Source organism: Mustela putorius, unplaced genomic scaffold (genome assembly GCF_011764305.1).
Source record: "Mustela putorius furo isolate JIRA1106 unplaced genomic scaffold, ASM1176430v1.1 tig00003863_pilon_pilon_pilon, whole genome shotgun sequence".
NCBI classification, from domain to species: Eukaryota; Metazoa; Chordata; class Mammalia; order Carnivora; family Mustelidae; genus Mustela; species Mustela putorius.
The window spans coordinates 29,589,173-29,613,874 of record NW_025422015.1 but is presented as its reverse complement, the minus strand read 5'-3'; the positions used below and the strand labels follow the sequence as shown (position 1 = coordinate 29,613,874).

The window sequence follows — 24,702 nt, the reverse complement described above, 5'->3', positions numbered from 1 at the left end:
TTGCCCTGACTCGCTTAAAAAGCATGCGAGGCTGATCATTTGGGGAATCCTGAGAATTATTTAGAAATATATCCCTTTGAAATCTCTTGCTTCCTATATGTTTCTTTCTTCTTTTTTATTAACATATAATGAATTATTTGTTTCGGGGTACAGGTCTGTGAATCATCAGTCTTATTCCTGTACGTTTCTTTAAAGTTTTATGACTACAAGGGCCACTCCTAGAAAAGAGATGCTTATAAAATGAGCAAGACAATGCTGGCCATTATTAATATGCCTCTAATGCAAGATTGCAGTTACTGGATTCAGTTGAGTTGAAAGGAATATTAATCATCATGTTGTCACTGTCCATGTACCCCTTGAGGCTATATACGAAAACTGTGGGGCCGTAGCAGTCTGTAGGGAGGCAATATAATGACTGTATTTCTGTTCCAATGATTTTCAAGGTACTGCATGGCATAAAAAATTTAAGGTTAAAAAAAAATGAACTCTGGCTTATTACAATAACATATTCAAAGAAGAAAAGTATTTACTAGTAAATCAACAATTATATTTGCAGTACTATCTTAGAAGGAAAAACCTGTTGAAAATAATTTAAACATTGTCATAGATTTTGAAGTCACTTTGAGTACAACAATTAAATATTACTTATATATTTATACCTGGAATTACCTGAGAAGTAAAGGTGCTCATTTAAACATGCTCAAAAATGTTAAAACAAGGGAACACTCCACATGAAAGTTTTCCTTTCTCTCATGTCAGCATACAAAATATATATTCTAAATAAAAATAAGAATAAACACAAAATTAAACAGTTACCTTTAGTTAGTATTTTCCTTTCAGGTTTCTCCTGCTTTTCAGTCTTATCTTTGTGTATTTCTAGGAAAAATACAGAATTTATAATTTAAAAAAACTCTACTTGACAATGTACAAAATGTAAACTATTGCTATGATCTAAACTTTAAAATTCTACCAGGGAGTCTAAATTTTTCCTAAATCAAAAAAGTCATCGTAACATATTGCTAAATAAATCACTCATTTATTGAAATAAGGAAAAAGCTGGATTTACCTCAAAATCAGTGTTATTTGAAAAAGCCTAAAAACTTACATAAATGGGGATATGTTGTCACCATTTCCAGTGCTAAAATTGATCACAAACTATAATTATGTTTAATTTCAATTACTCTCAATACAATTAAGAATCCTTAGTAAGAATGTCATTTAGATTGAGGAAGATTTCATTTTTACATATTAAATTAAGAATTTGTGAAATGAACTGTAACTACCTAATAGGAAATACATCTCAGAAGTATTGACTCTAAGCTATGTTTATAATCAGAATTTGGCATTGCATTTAACCAATAATTACTGCATGCAGATATGACACATTTCATGGAATAAGTCAGTTGTTACATTTTTTTTCTAAATATCAGGTTTTAACAAATATATTTAATTTGCTGCTAGCTTCAGTATACATACATTGCCAAAGCTTGGAAAATGAAGTTAATTGTGAATTTGCAGTTAATTTGGATAGACCTAAATTAGATATTAGAGTTTATAAATATGATTACTACCTCTGAAAAGTGACTTAATCTTAATAGCGTGGTTTTTCTTAGAAAAATGCTAATGAATTTTACTTATTTATTTATCACAACTTTATTTCACAGATGATTTGAGATGGTGCTAATCACTGTACACATTTTAAATTTTCCATTTGTAAATATGAATTTGTATTTTTGTAATTTTTCCAGAAGTCTAAAATCAAGACCACCCATTGGAAATTCCTAAGTACCTTCGGAAAAGACAGTGACTTTCCCCTGCTAAGAAGGTAACCATGACTGTGAAAACTGCCTCCTTGCCTGCCCCATGAATCCCTCATCACACCATTTACAGCGCACTCCTGCATCCTTATCCCATCCCTGACTTTCATATGGCAATAGAGATACAAAAGAGTTAAGATACTTATCCTAATCTCTGATAAAATTTCTCCAAGTTTCAAAGAAAGATCTTCAAAACCTAGAGGAATCCATTCCTTGGCTTCTCTTGTCATTTTTTTTTTAATTTTTAATTTTTTATTTTTTATAAACATATATTTTTATCCCCAGGGATACAGGTCTGTGAATCACCAGGTTTACACACTTCACAGTACTCACCAAAGCACATGCCCTCCCCAATGTCCATAATCCCACCCCCCTTCTCCCGACCCCCCTCCCCCCAGCAACCCTCAGTTTGTTTTGTGATATTAAGAGTCACTTATGGTTTGTCTCCCTCCCATTCCCATCTTGTTTCATTGATTCCTCTCCTACCCCCTTAAGCCCCCATGTTGCATCACCACTTCCTCATATCAGGGAGATCATATGATAGTTGTCTTTCTCCGCTTGACTTATTTCGCTAAGCATGATACGCTCTAGTTCCATCCATGTTGTCGCAAATGGCAAGATTTCATTTCTTTTGATGGCTGCATAGTATTCCATTGTGTATATATACCACATCTTCTTGATCCATTCATCTGTTGATGGACATCTAGGTTCTCTTCTCCATAGGTTTCCAGATTCTGCTCCATGTGTGTGTTTTTGTATGTGTTCCAGATATCTGATGGTAATATCAAACCTTTCTGAGTTGCGTGAGTCATTATTTGGAGGTAAGGTGGGCTGTTCTGTGCAAGCTCTAGTACTTAGCAGTGTCCCTGGCCTCTACTTGTTAAATGCACGTAGCTCCTCCTCTAGTCATGACTATGAGAAGTGTCTTTAGACATCACCAAATGCCCCTTGTATGGCAAAAATGAGCCCCCAAGAAAATGCTCAGTTGGCTCACAACAGTATTTCTCTTGCTTATCCTGTGCTCTTGGTTTTTAGCGTACTCCTGAAATTATGAAACGAATAGTATTGCACTGTAAATTATCATATAGTGGTATATGTAAAGAAAATTTTGATGTGTTTTTAAAGAAACATGCTTTATCAAAAATAAAAAATTAAAAAAAAAAAAGAAAAAAAAAAAAAAAGAAACATGCTCTATTTGCAAAGGCACTGTAAAGTTGTATCTTATAGGCTATAGACAATAAAGCCAACATAAGCCTTGTTTAACACACACACACACACACACACACAGGATTTATATCTGGGGGCTCCTGGATGGCTCAGTGGGTTAAAGCATCTGCCTTCAGCTCAGGTCATGATCTCAGGGTCCTGGGAGCAAACCCCGCATCGTGCTCTCTGCTCAGCTTGGAGCCTGCTTCCCCACGCCCCCCTCCGCCTGCCTCTCTGCCTGCTTGTGATCTCTATCAAGTAAATAAATAAAATCTTAAAAAAAAAAAAAAAAGAATCTGTATCTGTAGAACTGTATAAGAATATGAGATAACCAGCCTAATCCCCTTCACTAGCTAGACCTATACTGCCCTAGGCAGTAGCCGCAGGATTTACGTGCATATTAAGGACATGATATACAGCTCGTCCGAATTGAGATGTGCCGTAAGTCTAAGTATATACTGGATTATGAAGATTTAGTATAAAAAAGAATGTAAAATATGTCATTAATGATTTTACATTAGTAACATATTAGAATGATATGATTTTAGACATATTTAGTGTGATCATTTTATTTGTGTGACTACTTGGTTAGATTACCGTCCCAAGTCATTCAAATGAACACTGATCTAGGATTTGCTGTGAAGGTATTTTACAGAAATAATTAAAATCCCTAATCCATAGACTTTAAATAAGCAGATGATTCTGGATCATGAGGTTTCCCAGAGAGAGGAAAGAAACTGTCTGGGGATGAAAGCTTTCATCCCTGCCCATGGACTCAAGTTTGCCTGTGGTTCCCCCTGCCTGACTGCTGTCCTGCATGTTCTGACTTGCTCAGCCAGTCCCCACAATCACATAGGTCAATTCCTTGTAATGAATTTCTTAATACACAAATATATCTGCATCATCTTCTACTGGTACTCTTTTTCTGGCACTGAGACCTGATTAGGTTAAATAAGACACAGGATTAAAATTAATTTCATATTACTCTTTTTACATTTTAAATGTGTGGCTACTTGGAAACTTTAAGTTTCATATGTGGACACATTATATTACTATTAGTGCTGGTTTAGTCCTAGGAGTGGGCAGATGACCTTTTTAAAACCTTAGGTCATCCACGGGGTTAAATCTTTCACAAGTGAAAAAGCGAATTCAAAATTTCCCTGTCTTACTTCCTCCGTTCTATTCAGAACAACAGAGGCTGTGGAGAAGATTGGTGCCTTGTATAACTCAAGGCAATAAAGCAAGTAACACGCCAGAGATTTAGAGAATCTTTGGATATGCCAAGAGAGTAACCTTTAAGGGATAATTTCGTACTCCTCGTAAGGGTTGATTCAAATACAGAAATGGGATGAAGTTTTCTAAATTAAAAGCTTACATTATATGCTATATTCCTTGCGAGACAAGAAGGCTTTGAAATCGTCATTTAGAATAATATCTTTCCTTTAGAGGTAGGCGTATGTGTGTGTATGTGTCTGTGTGTGTTCTGCAGACATCTGTTGGCCACTCAGAAGAGCAAAGCAGAGGTTCTACAGCTCCTACAGGTAGGCCTTTCTGCAAGTTCAGGTGTGAAAAACCATCCTGGTTTGGTAATCCTGTCAGAGCTTCCTAGCCTAACTTCTTGAGAAATTCACTGGATGGAGTAGTGGTTAGTGGTACTACACAACCCATGTTGATCAATGGCTGTGTTTCCTGCAAGGAAGTTTGCAGACCAGAGAACAGACATAAGGAGCACAGGAGGAGCCACCTGGGCACCCTTTAGCTCTAGCTCTTTATTTATTTCTTTTTCTTTTTCTTTTTTTAAAAATTTATTTATTTATTTATTTATTTATTTGACAGAGAGAGAAAAAGCACAACCAGTGGGAGTGGCAGACAGAGGCAGAGGGAGAGAGAGAGGGAAAAGCAGGTTCCCCGTGGAGTGGGGAGGCCAATGTGGATGTTCATCCCAGGACCCTGAGATCATGACTTGAGCCAAAGGCAGACACTTAACTAACAGAGCCACCCAGGAGCCCTGCTCTAGCTCTTATCAGAAGGGAAGAGCTCTAGATTGTGACCAGAATTGAAATGACCAGGAGTCCAAAAGACAAATCTTAACAAGATTGGACTCAAGAACAGCACTCATGAAAAGGCGGGGTGCGGGATATGCATTGCCTCCACCATTTTCAAAACTGTTGGGAGGGAGGTAACTCAACAGAGGAAGGTGAATCTCAACATGTTGGCTATACTTCACAATAAGTTTTTCTTAAGAAAAAATAAAAATAAAGAATTAGACTGTAAAAATGGCAATGTATTTCTGAGTATTTGTTTTTTACTCGAGGGAACTGACACAACACAATTCTGTAACTCAGAACAATCTTAAGAATAAGGTCCTAATATTTTATTTCCCTGATTCTGTACTTCAGCGTCATACAAAGGACAGCCTCTTTGCTTTTGGCAGATCTTCTTATATTTCTCGCAAGGGGCAGTAGGGGTCATGGATTAAAATAAACACACATGCACACATACAAAATAAAATCTTTACAACCCATAGTGAAATATGATGACTTACACAGACATATTTTAATGGGAACATCATCAACTAATCTTTTAACTGATGATCCCTTGAAGACCATTAGTATTTCTATAGCAGCAAGCGTAGATTATACAGCTAATCTTGTAAAGGCATACACATACCTGCATTTCTCTGCTGAGAGAAGACAAAAGAAATCTATTTCTTGTGATTCAAACTTAAGGATAAATTCAATCTCTTTCTGCATATTTTATTGCAATGTCGCATTTTCTTTGGGGATTGGATTCTATGACTAGCGTTATTGCCTATGGCCATCAGATTCCTGAAGTATCCAGTGAAGTCTGAGCACATGAGCCACTTCTGTCTGCTTACACTTGAGCCAGGAAATGATAACCATTCGGGCTCCTGTCCAACTGAGTAACAATGTGCTACCAATTTAGACTTCAGAAGGATATTTTTCTCATAAGCAGATGATGTTTGATTTGTTCCTCTCAACTGCTCTTTCCAGCTAAGAACCATTTGTATAAGAATATAAAATTAAATTTTAAAAGATTCAAGTCACTAAAAGATTCAAGTCACTCGAGTTTTATTGGCCTATGGTTTTCAACAAACTTCCAAGAAAAATAAAATTTCCTGTATTATATTTAAATTAGTGTGTTTAATATTTTCCATAGACTGGCAAATAACTCCATTTTTTGGTAATAGGACAAAAATGTATACTTGCATAAAATTGCATTTAACAACATGACACTCTCTAAGAACAGTTTACTTAAACCTGCACAAGTCCTGGATACAAGGGACAAAGAAGGTCAAAGCAGGCACCATTTACCTCCAAATGTATGTGCATTGCAATTAGATTAGAGTCCAGTGGATCTGAAGACATAATAAGTCTCAGCACCAGATGCCAGTTGAAATCACAAGCCATTTTGTTAACTGGTAAACCTTAAAGATAGTTTTGTAACTTAGAAGGCACAGAGGTCAAAGAATCTTGATCCTGGTGTGAGGACGCCCACAGGCCCTTAAGGATACAAGTTTATATTTGAATTTCGAGAATTAGAGATGGGAAAATATCATGGAGAAAGAGTGACAACTATCTCAATGTGTCAGGAGGCAAAAGGAAATTCCTTTTTCTACTGAGTTAATTGGTTACCTTGCCTAAGAAGAGTCAAGCATGTTTACTGTGTTGGAAATGCGGTAAGGGCACTAAAAGATTTACAGAATGGGCAAGTTATTTCCACAGTACGTGGCAAGCATATTCCAAACTTTTTCACTACTCCTGATTTTCCTCTACTGCTTTTCTCCAGATGTACAAGGAAGTACGAATGAAGATGAGATGCGGAAAAAAAATTAATGTCTCCTTTTTTAGATTCTTACGTTTATTCATCTTCCACTCTAAAACTAAAACCATTTGAAGTCATTAGAAAACTTGATCACACTAGGCTTTAAATGCCTTTCAAATTTTCTTTCATTTAAAGAACTCGGAAAATTTCAACTTTGGATTTTATGCTTTGTAATTCAGCGAAGATAACAAAGAATTATACCCTCCTCACTAGGCTGTTTTTCTAAAGTCCAAAACCAAATAAGCAATGAGGTTAGAGGCCAATGTCTCTGAAGACATGTGAAGTTCTGGGAAACAAGAAGTGTAGATATAATAATTAAATATGTTGCTGAAAATAAGTGAAAATTAGTTATATGTAAATTTTTCATTATTTCTGCATTGCAATGATCATTAAATGATTATTATAACAATTATCATTATGAGAGATGTCATAAATCTATGCTATTCTAATAAAATTAAAATATGCATTTTGTTAGGAGAATTAGACATAGATAATTTGTTAACAGAACTATACAAAAATATAGTTATCTCTGACATGTATTAAAATACAGCTTAGTATTTAAGATAATCGATGCTGGAATCCATCAACACAACTGAAATCCAATTCCTTCACTTACTAGCTATACACCTTTCATTTCTTCAAAATGAGGTTCTTAATAATATCTCCCACATACATTTACAGAAGGATTAATTCTGTAATTTTGGCATCTGTTATACATATTTATGCTGGACACCTAAGAAGATAAATATAGATTTTAGTGATCCTTTTGGTAGCTTAAAATGGAACTTTTGGGTGTAAGGGAGAATTCTCTGGTTCTCACAGTGTATTCTGTTTTCCCATAGGAATACATAATTATTAAATGGACAAAAATCTTTAAAACTTCTCCAAATTAGAAGTGGAGATTCATTTATTGACTTGATTCTCCATCTTCATCTTTAGACTGTTTAATTTTATCAATATATAATCATCTTAACTCTTTGTCTCCTACAGTTCCAGTGGTGATCATAGATCAACAGATTTCCTCAAGACTCCAAGATCAACTTTCAAATACAATTTGGCAAGATAGGCCATGGCACTTAAAAATGGGAGGGTCACTAACAGCAGTAATCAATAGGACATAGTAAAAGAGATTGTGCTAAATGATTCCTAAGAATGACCTTATTTTTTAGTGAAGTCTTTCTGAGTTACTTTGTATGTTGCATGTATTTTACTTATGATAAATAGTTTTTATCTACTTATAACAAAGCTTATTGTTGAATAATTAATTTATAATTTCGCTTAGGATTAACATGGCCAATTTAAAGCATACAATTTTTCTCGATTAACATAAGACATTGTTAACAAATTTAAAATATTATCAATTCAAGATTTTAAAATGACAGACTCAAGAAGTTAAAAAGATAATCTCTGTCACCAAGGCAACCATCCTGATTCTTTAATTTAACAACCAAGTTTATTAAATTATTATGTGTTGTGGATTTCAGTGAATGCTTTTTATCATTGTATTTTCTCTCTATATATCAAAGCAGTAGACAATATGAAATGCCTTTTTACAATTTTTCTTATTTTAATATTGAAAATTCAAATCATTCGTTTGAACATAGAATCTCGATTTGTAAGATTTTGTCAGCTGTGATTAGGACATAAAAGTCTAATTATGATGAATAAACAAGCAAGTCTAGTTATCTATTTAGTGGCTATTTAGTTGTCTATTTAGTGGCTAAGTAATGATTGTTACAGGAAAATATTGTATTAAATTCTCAATATTTTAGAGAAACATTCTAAATGATGTGTAGGTATTTGTATTTACTATGATTTTTCTGATAAGTTTTCTGTTCTAGTTATAAAATTTTGAGGAAAGCACACTACTGACCATTAATGAAGACCATAAAGAGGAATATTTTCTTTCCCTCAAAGCTACCTAGTGTTTGTGATTAAGTTGGCATACACTTCAGATATAGTGATAGACAAATAATCAAGAAGAGTGTCCTTCGGGGATGTCGAATCCCATAAACATAAAGATGTTTGGACCTTAATTTTGTTAGATTTGATTATGTGGTAGAGTTTTGTAAAATAAGCTCAACCTCATCAAGAAAAATAGCAGTAGCAATACCAGATAGTCTTGACCTCTACAAAAAAATTTCAAAAAAATATGATGATACCTGTCCAACCTCATTTTTGTCACTAACTTAGCAATCTTAGATTAATCCATTTATCTTCTTTGAATTGTATTTTCTCCATTTATAAAATGAGATACTTTTCCCCATGTGTTCATAACCCAGGATGAGGTGGAAATGATATGATAACAAACAATAGCTTTTATAAGATAATCAGTGGTGGACTTTATGGATTTGGATGGTGTTTTGGGCTGTGTTTGAATATGTGTTTCATATTTGATGATATACTAGACAAAATCAATGTGGCTGTACATCAGAGCCATCTGGGGAGATATTAAAATGTATTCCTGAGCAACAGTCCAAACTTAATCAATTAGTCTCTTGTGGTGAGGAAACTTTTCGGGGTATCCAATTTAAATAAGCTCTCAGGTGATTTCAGAACCACAGTCAGAAGTAGGAACCACTGTCTAGACCAACATTTCTCAAATTTTAATGTGTAAATGAATTGCCTGGGGATCGTCCTAAAATGCAGGTTTTGATTCATTTGGTCTGGATGAAGCCTGCTTCTGCATTCCTAAATCACTCCCAGATGATGCTGATGCTGCTTCCTTAGAGCATACTTTGAGCTGCAAGCTGTAGTCCAGACAAAATTCTTGGTAAAAGTATTAATATATGACATCACAATTTAATCAAAATATTATAGCTAGAAAGAACCTGGACATCAGTAAAATCCAGCCTCTTTCCTTTATGGATGTGAGATCTGATAGCCACTGGGGTTAAGTGACTTAACCATAGCAGGTTAACTGCAGAAGGGGAACCAATGCAAATATCTTCTCATCATATTTCTTCAAGTCTATCTCAATTACGTTTAAAATGTTGATGTGTTCAGCAGATGAGCATCAATTGTCAATAGTTATTCCAATAGTCTAGGGCAATGTGACAGTGATATTAATCTGGTTTGCATTTTATTATTCATGGTTTGGTATTTTTTTAATGGTAAATTTATATAGAAGAGCAGTCACTATGTATAAATAATAAGTGCAATTATCCACTTATCTTTGACTCTCTCCCTTCCTGGTGTCACCGTGCATAAAATCACTCATTTATAGAATTAATCATTTGAGTTGCAATGGTTCTCACCCGGGTTGAGAGTTAGGAATACATGGAGGAGGTTTTGAAAATACAACTGCTTAAGGACTGACCTCTGGAGATTCTGGCTGGGAAAATCTGAAGTGGGAAGGTATCTGGGGTTCCAAATTAAAAAGACATCTGTGGCTCACCTGCTAGAATTCATTCTTGTAACTGCCTATCTCCTCTAGTTTCAGCAACCAATCCTTTTCCCATCTCAGTATCAAGAGTTTGGGGGATGCCAACCCCACTCTTTACTCCCAAGGGTGGGTCTATTCCCTAGATCTTGACAAAGAGCCTGCTGCAGGTCTCTGGCCAGCTGACTGGTTCTAAGAAGGGTGTGTTACTCGACACAAATCAATGAGTCAACTACATTGTTTTGGCTGAAATCGTTGAGGAAAAGCACAGCCTCCTCTCTTGAGTTGCTGAAGTAAAATACCTTGGGCCTGACGCTTCTGGCCATCATAATTGCCAATAGGAGAGGAAAGTCTGCCTGAGAATTACGCAGATGAAGGAAAGCAGGGTCAGGAGCAAAGAGAGAAGATGTACAAATCATGTTATTAAAAAACCTGTATCCATGGGGCACCTGGGTGGCTCGATGGGTTAAGCCTCTGCCTTCAGCTCAGGTCATGATCTCAGGGTCCTAGGATTGAGCCTGCTCAGCAGGGAGCCTGTTTCCCGCCCTCTCTCTGCCCGCTGCTCTGCCTACTTGTGATCTCTCTCTCTCTCTTTGTCAAATAAATAAATAAAATCTTAAACAACAACAACAATAGCAAAAAACCCTTTCCAGCCATCCCTGAAGCCAGTTTTACTCTTGCATCTTTCAGTCACTTGAACTGTTGAAGTATCCTTTCTATTAAGTCGGATTGAAATCAATTTTGGACCCCCATCATTTGAATCTAATGCACAGAGTTGAGAAATATTGGGGAGTTTTCTGTTTTGCCTTTTTTTTTTTTAAGATTTTATTTATTTTATTTGACAGACAGAGATCACAAGCAGGCAGAGAGGCAGGCAGAGAGAGAGAGAGGGGAGGAAGCAGGCTCCCTGCGGAGCAGAGAGCCCAATGCGGGGCTTGATCCCAGGACCCTGGGATCATGACCCAAGCGGAAGGCAGAGGCTTCAACCCACTGAGCCACCCAGGCGCCCCTTGCCTTTTCTTTTTAATTTTGTTTTATTTTTCAACAAACCATTCTAAATGAAAACACATAATCTGGACGATGTAATACTTTAAGCCATCTGTATTCAACCAACACCGTATTTTTTGACTTTAAGAAAGGAAACCTACATAACTGGAGAGAATGGCGTCTGGAATAACAGCTTCTCACTCATACACTTCTCTAATCTGATTTACAGATAAGACCGAAGCAACCCTGAGATCAGATTTTGGTGCCCACGTCAAGGTGAATAAGAAGTGCCTCTGAGACAACTCAACTCTGGCCCAACCATTTCAGGTGTTTCTTGTCAGCGCAGGAATAATTTCAATGCTTTCTTTGGGATGTTCTTTCAGGCTCTGGTTTTACCCTTGTTATCTGTACCTACTATTATTTACCTCCTATCATCCTGGTTCTAGTTTGCTTGTCTCGATAGAGATGAGCTCTTTCTAGTAGCATAAGATACAAAAGGCACCGGGGTGCTTGGGTGGCTCAGTTGTTAAGTGTCTGACTTTGGCTTGGGTCATGATCTAGGGGTCCTGGGACTGAACCCCACATTGGGGGGTCCCCGCTCAGTGGGGAATCTGCTTCTCTCTCTGTCTCTCCTCCTGCTCATGCTGTCTCTCAAATAAACTTTGAAAAATCTTAAAAAAAAAAAAGATTCAAAAGTTGCCTAACCCAGTGGATCCAGAGTTCACTACAGCTGCAACCTCAGGAAGAAGTGATTCTCTGGATCACTGACCAGATCTTCCTTCACCTCAGCCACCTCAGACTTCTTTATTGGGAGTCTACATCCAAGCCTGCCACCTGGGCTTTGTCGTGGTGGGTCTGACTGATAATCAGAAAAACAGGCAAAAAGATAAAGCAGAGGGTTCCTTGTATAGCCCAAGGGAAAAGGCAGCCCTGCAGCTATGGAGTTGAGTTTGAATCCACACTTCCTAAGTGAAGAGGTCCAAAGATAAATGTATCTATTTAACAAGGTTACGAGGGCCTACCTAGTAACCAATATTCTGAGCCTATGAATTTTAACAAGTCGAGTCACCTTTCCATTTCATCTCCTTTTTTCACTCACCATATTTTTCAGGCACTTAATGTTCAGCCTGGTGTAAGCCACTGAAGCTGCCAACAAAGATGGATGCAATGAAATCTCTGGCACGGAAACTTGTCCATCTATCTTACTCCTGATGACGTGATACAACCTTCTCAATGGCCTAATCCTAAAGTCTTGAATATTTATGATGCACAAATTTCCTGGCTCTTCCTTATTCACCCTAACTGCAAAGAGCTATTGTGGGTTTCAATCAAGTGAGAAAAATACACAATGAAAGACCTGAGTTTAAATTTACTGGGCTCTTTTCAAGCCAAGGAGCTTTAAGGAAATTTAAAAACATGACTATAAGGAGAATGTAATTTGTTTTGTTCTAAGTAGAGAAGACTCTCTTCTGCTGTTGACATGCATCAGGTACAATCTCACTGAATATCAGCCTTCATACTTGGGTCCTGTTCAAACTTGAGGACAGATCCTTGTTTCAAAGAGTACATAATTAGGAAGCAAGGAAATTAACCTAACATAGTGAGGTGTTTAGTTCTTTCCTATAAGGTAAGCCATGATTTAACATGTAAGGCTACTATTCTGAAATTGAAAAACAGTTCTCCCTTCCCAAAAAAACTGAGTGTGCATAGTTCCAAATGACTAAAACTATTCTTTCTGAATTTTAAATCTAGATGTCTGAAAATGACATTATAAACGTCTTGTTAGGGGACCATTACTGTCTTCTGAAATTACATATTGCAAGGGACATAACTGCTGTAATGATTATTCTTATAAACAGAGTTACTACAGACCTAGGTTTAACTAAGAGTAAACTGTAAAAAGGAGATAAGTATATTCATTAGGTTGCACTTGGAAATGTTAGCACAAAAAATTTTAAAAGCTTTATATCCACTAAAGAATTGTACTCTCTTACACAGAATTTACCCAATCTGAAAAGTTAACATCACCTAAGTACCAATATAGAAATGTGAAAGCAAAATCATACTAGGTTTGTGATAAACCAATACTTTATGTTGGAAAAAGAAACAGAAAAATAGCAACACCTGTTGCACATGGAACTATATGTCTAACTTTGCTTTAAGAATACTGGATCTCTCCGGGCACCTGGGTGGCTCAGTGGGTTAAGCTGCTGCCTTCAGCTCAGGTCATGATCTCAGGGTCCTGGGATCAAGTCCCGCATCGGGCTCTCTGCTCAGCGGGGAGCCTGCTTCCCTCTCTCTCTCTCTCTCTCTGCCTGCCTCTCTGTCTACTTGTGATTTCTCTCTGTCAAATAAATAAATAAATAAAATCTTCAAAAAAAAAAAGAATACTGGATCTCTCTCTCTCTCTCTCTCCCCCTCTTCCTCTCCCTCCATCACTGTCTCCCTCACTTTATCTCTCCTTCTCTGTATCTGTGTTGGGAAGTCTGTGATTAGCTTTGACTTGGGAGTATTTATGAATTATTAAGAGAATTAAATTTATGTATTTTTATTATATTTCTATTTTTGCCCAAGATAGTTTATTCATTTTCAATATAGTTGTCGTTATTCATATTTTCATCCTCTTTAAGTTTAGTTGTATACGATCACCTCATCATTATCAAATTTGCAGTGCCCGAGTTATTTTATCTAATTTATTATCTGAATTACTCATCTATTCATTAAACTCTTCAATAAGGTTTTTTCAGTACATTATACTAAATAAGATAGTCTTTGACACATTTGCAATCTTACATTGATTCTGTTATTAATATGGAATAATTAACTTTATTAGGCATATCACATGAAATCTCCATTACAGTCATTTATTTTTTTATCATAGTTTTTTAAGATTCTATTCATTTACTTGAGAGTGAGAGAGAGAGAGAGCAAACGTGAATGTGGGGGAGGGGCTGAGGGAGGAAAAAAAAACTCCCCGCTGAGCAGGGACCCTGAGGTGGGGTTCCATCCCAAGAATCTGGGATCATGACCTGAGCAGAAGGGAGATGCTTAACCAACTGAGCCACCCTGGAGCCCCTATTTATTATCTTATTAGCAAACATTCATTGTGAACTTTTGGGAATGCTGTACACAAAGACTTACATGTTCTCCTCTGCGTAGCATATTGCTTAGCATGTAGAAAACATTTGAAAAAGGTTTATTGAAAAACAAATTTACTGAGGGGATAAAACATGTCAGTGCTCTGAAACAGTGATTATTTAAGGTGATTTAAGTGATTATTGACTATGGTGGAACCTTGGGCCTTCATCCTTCATTCTCACTCAGAATCCTTAGGTCATCCAGAGCACAAAATTTTCATTTTCATTACAGAAACTTTAATTATTTTTCCTTTGACATTACCTTAGAAAATTTTGGGAAACTGTATCTCCTTCTATGTTTTGAATATAACTTCTAAATTTTTATCATAAGTTTAAAAAGTACAATTAATAGATTATTATAAATTTTTACTTTTAAAAATAAAATTGTTTCATCTGGTTAAAAAAATGGGGTTGATGGGGCACCTGGGTGGCTCAGTAGTTTAAAGCCTCTGCCTTTGGCTCAGGTCATGATCCCAGGGTGCTGGGATAGAGCCCCGCATCAGGCTGTCTCCTCAGCAGGGAGCCTGCTTCCTCCTGTCTCTCTCTCTCTGCCTGCCTCTCTGCCTACTTGTGATCTCTGTCTGTCAAATAAATAAATAAAATCTTAAAAAAAAAAATGGGGTTGATGGACCTGATGATGGTCCATCCATCAAGGATGGTACCACAATATTTTGAGATTCTTCATTATGGATTTAAAATAACAAAAAAGCTTTTTTAACATCTGGAAATTATATATTTTTCTTTTTTATTTCATACATATTTTCATTCCATTTCCCTCATAAAATTTCATTCAAGAACAATATATTTTTATGATTGGGATTTTTTTCTTGACCATACTATCTACTTCTTTAGAAAAAAGTATATATTTTGAAATTTAGGATTTCTTTCATATCCTATGATTATAAGAATATGAAGGTTAATATTTTACAAATTTTCATTAAAGTATTATTAAACCTCAAAAACAAAATTTAAATTTTATTGGAAAGTCATTGCTCTCTTTATGGGATATAAACAACTTTAATTAGTTCATGTATTTGTGAATATGATTTACAGATGGAATTAGGTAAGATGACAAATATAACCCTGTTTACTTTTTAAAGATACAAAGGTTGAGAAGCCTTATGAACATGTATGCACTCATGCATACATATGATTTATGCATGTGCATGTATATAAAGCTACACACACGTGCACCCACACATACACAGAGATGACAATTTTATTATGATAATTTTTTTTTAATCTTCTTCTAAGCAATGGTAAAATGACATAGGAAATCAATAAGGAATTTATTCTCAATGATCTCTGAGCTGAGTAACTCACTAATGACTTCTTCAGTTACATTGGAAATAAAAATTTGAAAAACACACAAAAATTTGTTACTCTATTCTTAGAGTCATTCATTTTCTGAATTTCCTGGACATAAAATGATTTTATCAGACCCACCAAATGACTGCTAGATATTTTTACTACCTTCACTCAGGAGTACCTTGCATAACCAACCAATATACTCAGAAAGGATGAAGAAAAATCAAAACATTGCAAATGGTAATGAATTTGGATAAAAATGATACTGTCTTATGTACTTCTGCATGTACATGTTGCTTTAGGTATATTTCATCTAGACCTTGGATGTTACTCACTTTATTTATAAAAAACGTTTGTCATGTTAGCTAATGGGCAAATCAGCCTTTGTTTTCAAACCTCTTACTCAAATCAAATTTATTTCTCTCAAAAAATGTAATTTTGTTTTGTAATTCAAAAAATTTTAGTCTGCATCTTTAGACAATTATTAAGAAAGAATAAGTTTTGCAACACACCTGGAAGGCATGTTATTAAAGGTAGATGAAAAGACTAAAATGAGGTAGATTTAATATAATAAATTTATTTTAGAAAATAAGTTATAAAAACAAGACAAACCAATATTCTATTGTAAATTATTTTATTTGTACTAACGTCATATAATAAATAGGTAGAATTTTAAACTCTTTGTGAAACTAAGATATGATAAAGAGTTTGACATTTCAGCTATATGTGTGAGGGGGATATCAAATTCAAATGTTTTGCTTTTGGGACTAAATAAGTAACTTTAAAATATAAAATAAATAATTTTAATAATTTTGTAAGCTATCTTAAAATTGTATACTTATCAAGCAAAAGAGAATATGTATTAAATATATACATTTACATATATGTATGCATTTAAAACCAATAGCTAGTATATAGTTTTATATTTTTTATTAATAGGAGGTAAAAAATGCATATAATTAACAAATGGTGCATAATGTATTATGCATATATACATATGTACTTTAATATATGTATATAGAGAGAGTAAATTGGTTCTGCAAATAGCATATGACTTTTTTGTCAATAGGAGATACAAATTATTAAACATCTTACATTAGATGAAATAGAAAGGTTTGACTACAATTAGATTAAATGTTCTATAATGTAATTACATAAAGTACATTTTAAATTCCTTTTTTGAACAATGCAGAATAAATCTGGAAGGTATCACAGAAAGGTGGTATCTATGGGTTTAGTCAATGCATCTTTAAAAGTTTGGCTGTCTCATAAAATATCCCAGTTATATTTAAAAGAATCAGCATCAGTAACCTACACCATTTTGGTTGTTTCAAAGTGCTCTTTCAAGCCAATGGCACTTCCTAAAAGCAAGTATTGAGAATAAATGAAAAGAATTACTTACATTTAAATTCTTAAAAGACATTTTTAGCTTTTAGTATTTCTTATCTATATTATTTTTGCTTTGCTCTCATGGGACTCTTCCTCAAGAGGAACGTGATCTTTCACATTATGCAGCTAAATAAAAGGCAAAGTCATTAAATGAAACTGATCATTGCTCGAGTCTCCTCTACTCCACCATATCTTTGTTGTGAGACCCTCCCATCAAGAAAAAGAGTTCTCCTGTATCAGCACCATGATTCTTCTTTAGCAGATGTATGCAGGCCTGGGTAGAAAGGCCTATTGGTCTTTGGGGTGAACATTCCAGCAATTTTAGGATGGGTGAAGAACATTTCTCTATGTTGTAAAGTAGAAGTACTATTATGAATTTAGATGTGTTTTCAGGCAAAACTATTTGAGGAAAACATACAAATATAATTTCATTCCTTTATTGTTACCGGCACTTGTGTACACCTGGGAAAGTGGGGCACTAGCATCCGTGATGTACACCCTCCTATGAAGAAGCTACACAACAGGAAACTCCAAATAATCAAAGTGCACCTACCATACACAACACAACTAAGATTTACAGTGGTAGTTGATTTCCATAATTGTAAGTTTTGAATAATTATATAATAAAATATAATGTTTTATAATGATTCAGTGCCTTGGATGCTCATCATGTAGTGTATGGTAATAGAATAGATTATTTTAAAATTTTGACAAGCTGAAAAATAAGATGTATAAAGACACTATGTACTATTTCTCATACCCTAAAGCTGTATTTATATATAATAACATAAGTCACAGAATTGCAGACTCAAAAATTTCATCCATATTAATAATTTGTTTAATACTCAATCCTGTAACCATGAGATTATTTGACTAGATTATCATTCCACATCAGCTTAGAACTGCAAACTCCACCCATAAATAATTGAGTTTTTATTTCGATGAAAATAGCAACTGGACAAATAAAAATAAAATTTTAAGTGCATTTAAATAAAATGCTTCATAAAGACACAGGACGGTTAAATAAACAATACTACAGACTGATAATTTAGGTTATATAAAATGGCTAAATATTGTTGAACATATCTGAATGGGAAGGAAAAGTATTTCATGAGGAGATCAATAGAAAGTCATTCAAATGGATGAAAATGAAATGGTTTAGGACACTGTCATTTTAGATTACCAAAAAATGTATACTTCTTAAAGCACATTTTTTTAATTATTTTATTTATTTATTTGACAGAGAGACAGAGAGAGAGATCACAAGTAGGCAGAGAGGTGGGCAGGGGTGGGGGGAGCAGGCTCCCTGCTGAGCAGAGAGCCCGATGCGGGGCTCCATCCCAGGACCCTAAGATCATGACCTGAGCCAAAGGCAGAGGCTTAACCCACTGAGCCACCCAGGCCTCCCAAGCACAAATTTTAAATATGAAAATGTTTTTAAAAATCCATCATAAAATGGGGATAAGCTCATAGCATCTCTTCTCTAACAATACTTAAAATCCACTTTTAAACATAGAATATAATTAGAAATGTTCTGCAAAATATTACATACTGCTTTAAAATTCTCATTGCCTCTATGACACTACAACATAAAAGCTTATAAGTAAAAAAAATAGTAATTATAATGAAATATATTTCCTTCACTCCACTTCAACCAATGTTCATTATTGCATAGCTTCTATGCCCAAGATAGGATATATAAGATGTTTCCTTAGATGTCTATTTTCTCACGCAACTTTGTGAGTAATATTATTTAAAAAATATATTTGAATGATCTTAAATCAATTCTTTTAGTAATCCTTCAAGACATTAGTGTACTTGGCTTTATTTTATTTTAAAGATTTTTTTTTTTTTTTGACAGACAGAGGTCACAGTAGGCAGAAAGGCAGCAGAGAGAGGGGGGGGGGGAAGCAGGCTCCCTGCTGAGCAGAGAGCCCAATGGGGGGCTCAATCCCAGGACTCTGGGATCATGACCTGAGCCAAAGGCAGAGGCTTTATTTAACCCACTGAGCCACTCAGGCACCCCAGTGTACATGGTTTTAAATACATATATCATTTAGATTGTTTTAACTAATGAACATTACTGACATCTTTTTCAAAAATATCCCTAACAACTATTTAATAGTTTTTCTGTTGGTTTTATAAAACAAGGTAATAATTTAGAGAATAATAATCAGCTTTGTGTGGATCTGCACTTTATGTTAATCATTACATGAAACAATTTTGAAGTAATCCCATAGGGAAATTCAAATCAAAAGGAAAGAACAGATTCTTTACTGAATTCTAGGTAGTGATTTATGGAGAATATGATCTTATGATATTCCTATAGAATTCACTTTATAAGTAAAAAAAAAATTTGCTTTTCTCTCTTCCATTTCCAATTGGAATACACAGTATACATAGACTGTTGTTTCTTGATAATGACTAGTAACTCATCAGCTTAAACTTTTACTATGTTCTAGGCACTATCCACTGGATGTCATCTGTTATACTATTTCTAACCTCAAGAAGTTTATCCTAAACCTGGATTTGATGGCAGAATTACAGCTTGAGTTCTCATCCTGGATTTGTGATCAAGAAACCTGTCTTCTCCTCTTGATAACTTCCTAAATACTTTCATTTCCGACTTTCCCACATTTGGGCTTCACTAGTTTAGCTCTCATTTGTTGGACAAGTTACAAATTCAAATTTTCCAAATTAACACACACTAAGTGGATTTTGCCCCAGATAATGAGATAATCATCATCTGCTCAGACAAGGCTGTAGCTCCCAATTTAGATCCCACTGTTTGCATCTACAGTAGGTCTAAGCAGATAGCAACAGAAGCCAGCAAATTCTCCCCTGGAGTAAACGCTCCCAAAAGCCCGCTGTTGAACATGTGCAGCAGTAACTAAAACATCACAACTGTATCAAGTCTGGCTATGTGCGGGCTGTATCTCTGTGACAGCAACTATACTCAGGAATGGTATCCCTTCTCCTTATTGTCCCTTCTAGACAATTCTTACTCTTTCTTATAAAAATAATTGCCCCTGTGAGGCTCTTGCCCCATAGCTATACACCTTTTTTCTAGTCATATTGCTTCCATCTTTTGGATTTGTGATCATCCCAGTCAGTTACGGAAGATCCTAGCAAATATGTTTCCACAAGAAATCTGTCTCTTCCACATCCAAGTACACCCAGGTAACTTTATTCCTTTGGGATGATACATGATACATACTGATGGGAGAGGTCTTTGCCTCCAGGATTGTTCTTTTCCATACGTTTCACACACCCTGTCCCCTACTTATCACCTAAAGATGAAGAATATAAATAGTGAAAACAAAATAAGGAGGAAAAGAATAAAAATTTAAAATCAATACATCTGGCCATAGTGAGAATAAAAATCAGGGGCATCATCACCTTCTGGACCATTTCTGAGGCTACAGAATTCACTCTTCATTCCTGCAATTCCAAGTCACATGACTCTGTGTGTAGATAGATTTGCCATCTACTAAAGAGGGCATCAATTAAATAATCAACTGAAAAAGAGTGCGGTCAGTCTCATTGGAAAGAATCAACTATTTCTTTACCTAACTATAAATCTTAATTTAGTCATTAAACAAAACTGTACATTAAAAATAAATTAAGGCTACAAGTCATGTAAAATATATTTGAATCATGCTGAAGATAAATATTACCACATTTTTTAAAGGTGAAAACGACCAACCTTTTTGTTTCAAGGGAGGCTCCTCTATTTCTCCTAAACCAAGACAAAAACAGTAAATTAGAAACACTTTTAGCATTGAATAATACTGCCTCTCTCTTTTCCCATTTTCTTTTGTTCATTAGAAAAGCCATCTATTAGTTTTGACATTAGTAGTTCTTATATTACTTTGCCTCCCAAATTCCAGTTTTTAAGTATAAACGTTGTTTATGTACATTTATGTGAGATAGTTTTGCTTTTATGAGTTCAATAAAATCATGGCAGCAATCCAAATTATACATTATAGTTCGTATATCATGTTCATTTCAGTTCTCTATTGTTCATCTTGACCTCTCACTGGGGCCAAACAAATACAAATTCAGACAAAGTCAGAGAAAGGGCTGTAATAACAGCTTTCCTGGTAGTCATGACTGAATACATGATTTCTGATGACTAAGGCTGACCCTCAAAAATGTCATGTAAAAGATAGAATCATAAGGCTTTGTTCTTTGTTTTTTTCTATCCATTCAATAGTAGTTTACGTATGGTTGGGGTTTATTTCCTTTTGTTTACTAATATATATGAGAGAGTACATAGGTTAGTTGCATAATTATTGTGATGTTTATAATGTCCCTCCATTCCACATCTCCATTTGGTTCAATAAGTTTACTTTTGATTATGATTTTAGTAGAATTGCTTTCTATTTGATCATGAATATGACTTACATGTAGAGAACACATGCCTATCAATTATCGCTCTTATTTCAGTCTTCCTAAAGATAAACATGAGAAATAGCTACTATTTTCTCCCCAAAGAAGCATATAGATGTGAGGTTCTATTGTAAGTTTGACCCTTTATAGTAAGACCCTTTCTACTATAATGCTACCCAAATGGTAGTATTTAAATCTGATATCTTTGCCATAATGACAGATAAGCTGTAAAATGAAAGCCAAATAGAGGCCTATTTACTGAGTTTGACAGTCAGTCAATAATGCAGTTAGACCTCAGAATCGTATGCATTTTGGTTTAGCCTGACCCAAGCACTCATTTGTGTTTAAACTTCAGCAAACCACTATCATGCCTATCTAATCTTGTTTTGAGAAGTTAGGTGGGTTTCTATGCTCTCTGTACCTTTATCAGCGTCCTCATCCCCATCATCATCATCTTCTTCATCACCCTCAGACGAGATGATGTCAGACAACAAAGAAAAGAAGCCATAAACCCAGTCCGTGGTTTCTTCCACAGCATCGTGCACAAGTTTTAGAGGATCTGAGCCAATCTTGGAAAGAGAGCTCGCTAAAAGTAATTCAAAACAAGAGAAAAATTTTACAATCATTCCCCCCCAAAACTAAGAAGAGCCATTTATCCTGATTTGTGCCTTTGACACAAAATATGTCAATTTTATAAATGTAAATGTCTCTTGGCTACAATTTTTTGGGGTGCTCAGAAACAGAAACTATATTTTGTCATAGTATGCATGTGTATTCAATTAAAAAGGAAAGCTATATTTATAGTACAAAACACTATGGGGTTACCAAGAAAGAAATTGTTCTGGAGAAGTTTATAATCTAAATAAGAGTTTAATACAGGGCAAAATTAGGAATGGAATGAAATAGTGTCCATCGATGTTATTCAAATTGCAATATACACCCTAGGTTACGATGCTCAGGAACACAAGATATCGTTGTTGGTCCATCTTATACTGGAAAGTGTCATGAAGAAGGTAGCTCTGTAAATTTTTTAGGCAAAAAATAAGTTCCAAGTAGGTGTTAAGTAGCTGTTGACTAAAATAAGACTAATAGGCCCATTTATTATATCTTGTTGTGTATCAGTAAAAATCTGGAATTGTCAAGGTAGTATTTATATCAGGTTCCAGCTAGATTCACTTTGTTTCTTCTTTTCAGGCATCCCAGTACCTGAAAATTAAAAATTTATAAATTTCTAGTAACATTAGTAGATAGAATTAGGAAAAACTGAAGTCTATAAATCTTCCATTGTTTTTAATATCCTGAGAAATAGAAACTATTTGGGAACTGAAAGATTAAAAAATAAAAATGCAAGCAAATAGACGTAATAGGTATTTCTAAAATGTTGTCCTTCTTACTTTAATTACATGAAAATTACTGAGGGGAGAGAGATAGCCTTTAATATCTGATTGAAGAGGTGCTGTATCTAAAAATATGGTATAAATTGCAACTGATTTTTCATCAATCTAAATTAAATTTTAGATTTATGTTTTCCTTAATTTTAGAAATTTTTTTAGTTTTTCAGGGATTTTTCTCCCTCTGATATCTTAAAAGAATAGAATTATATCAACATATGATATTATTTAAAGGTTAAAGATTCTAAAATTAGGCTTTTTTTCTGAAGGAGATAGGAAGTCACTGGAAGGTTAAAGCAAAAAATGAAGTGATTTGATTTATGTAACTTCATTCTCTGTGTTGAGGATTGAAAGAATGCCAGGTTGGAAACTGGGAGATCAGTAAGAGCCAAATGAAAAAAGCAAGGGGAAAGATGATGGTGATTTCTATCAGGATGATAGTGTGTATGTGTGTGTGTGTGTGTGTGTGAGAGAGAGAGAGAGAGAGAGAGAGAGAGATGTGGTCATTTTCTGAATGCATTTAAAAGATACAGCTAATCAGATAAGCTTATAGTTTGGCTCCTGGATGTGAGAGAAAGAGAGGGGTACAGGATAACTTCAAGGTTTTTGGCATGAAAAACTGGCACAAGGGAAATGCCTTTTGTTGAAATGGGGAGGTCTGGAGAGAAACAGGGTTTTTTAGGGGTCTCATATAAGTACAAGAATTTTAGACATATCAAACTTGAGTCACCTATTAGACATCTTTGTGGAGATATAGACTTCGTACACCCCAATATGACCTACAGAAGAGAAGTCTTAACCGAAGGTAGAAACATAGGAGTTTAGTAGAGGATAGAAGGTATCCAAAATCATGATACTGAATGATATCACCAAGGAAGTGGACCCAGGAGCACATGAACATTTAGAGTACAGAGAGATCAGTCAGAGGAATGAACCAGCAATTAATTATGACAAGGAGAGATGGAAAGACAGAGACAGAGGTATATACACACATTCAGGGAGGGAAAAGCATAAAAAAAAAGAATGTGATGTCTTAGATGTCAAATGAGGAAATTGTCTTGAGGATGGGTATAGAGTTCAACTGGCAAATGCTGCTGACAGGTCAAGTAAGATGAAGACTGAGCAATAGACCTTTAGATTTAATATAAGGATGTCACTGGTGACCTTCAAAGGGCTATTTCAGTGGAATACATACAAGACCAAATCAGAAGAATTTAGAGGTGGTAAGTACATTTTACTATAAAGTAAATGACAGACTTTGGGCAATGTTTGGAGAACATTAGAGTCATTGTAGGTTCTCCATTGTTTAACATTGTTAAAATGGAAAGAATATTCCATTTTACACTGATGAGTAAGATCCTACAGAAAGGGGAAAAGTGTACGCTCACTTAGACAGCACATATACTAAAAAGGGGGAAAGTGATATGAGAGAAAGGATTTCTGGGGAAATTTTAACTTTTATGTCCTATTTCAGGGGATTCACACCCTATCCAAGGATGCCAAGTTACAAAATGTTGGTTTCAGGAAAATTTATCTCCATGATTCAGTGACAATATAACTTTACTCTTTGGACCTTATTTTACTGCATTCTGGAGAGTTTCATTTGAGCAAGATATGGTAGTCTGAATGATGAGATTAAACCTTAGAGAACAGAAATGGAATGGAATTTTATAATTGCAATTGAAAAATTTTAAAGAACTGTATGTAAGGAACTGGATTGTAATGGCACCAATAAATGTATTTTTTAGCACTAGTATATTTTATATCTAATGGAAGAATACGGCAAATGGGATTTTTATGATCTGAATAGATTGAGACCATTTCCCCATTTCCCTTTTTTTTCTAAA

General features: G+C 35.0%; 1 protein-coding gene across 1 annotated transcript in view; it reads right to left on the bottom strand.

The window, feature by feature from the left end:
- The window catches only part of TRDN (triadin), a 389,840-nt gene that overhangs the window by 295,023 nt on the left and 70,115 nt on the right, over positions 1-24,702 (bottom strand). The window contains exons 3-5 of the mRNA XM_013063299.2: positions 21,886-22,050; positions 20,779-20,811; positions 817-876 (exon numbers count right to left, since the gene is read on the bottom strand). Coding sequence (XP_012918753.1) covers positions 817-876; positions 20,779-20,811; positions 21,886-22,050 — 258 coding nt within the window. The remainder of the gene's footprint in view (positions 1-816; positions 877-20,778; positions 20,812-21,885; positions 22,051-24,702) is intronic.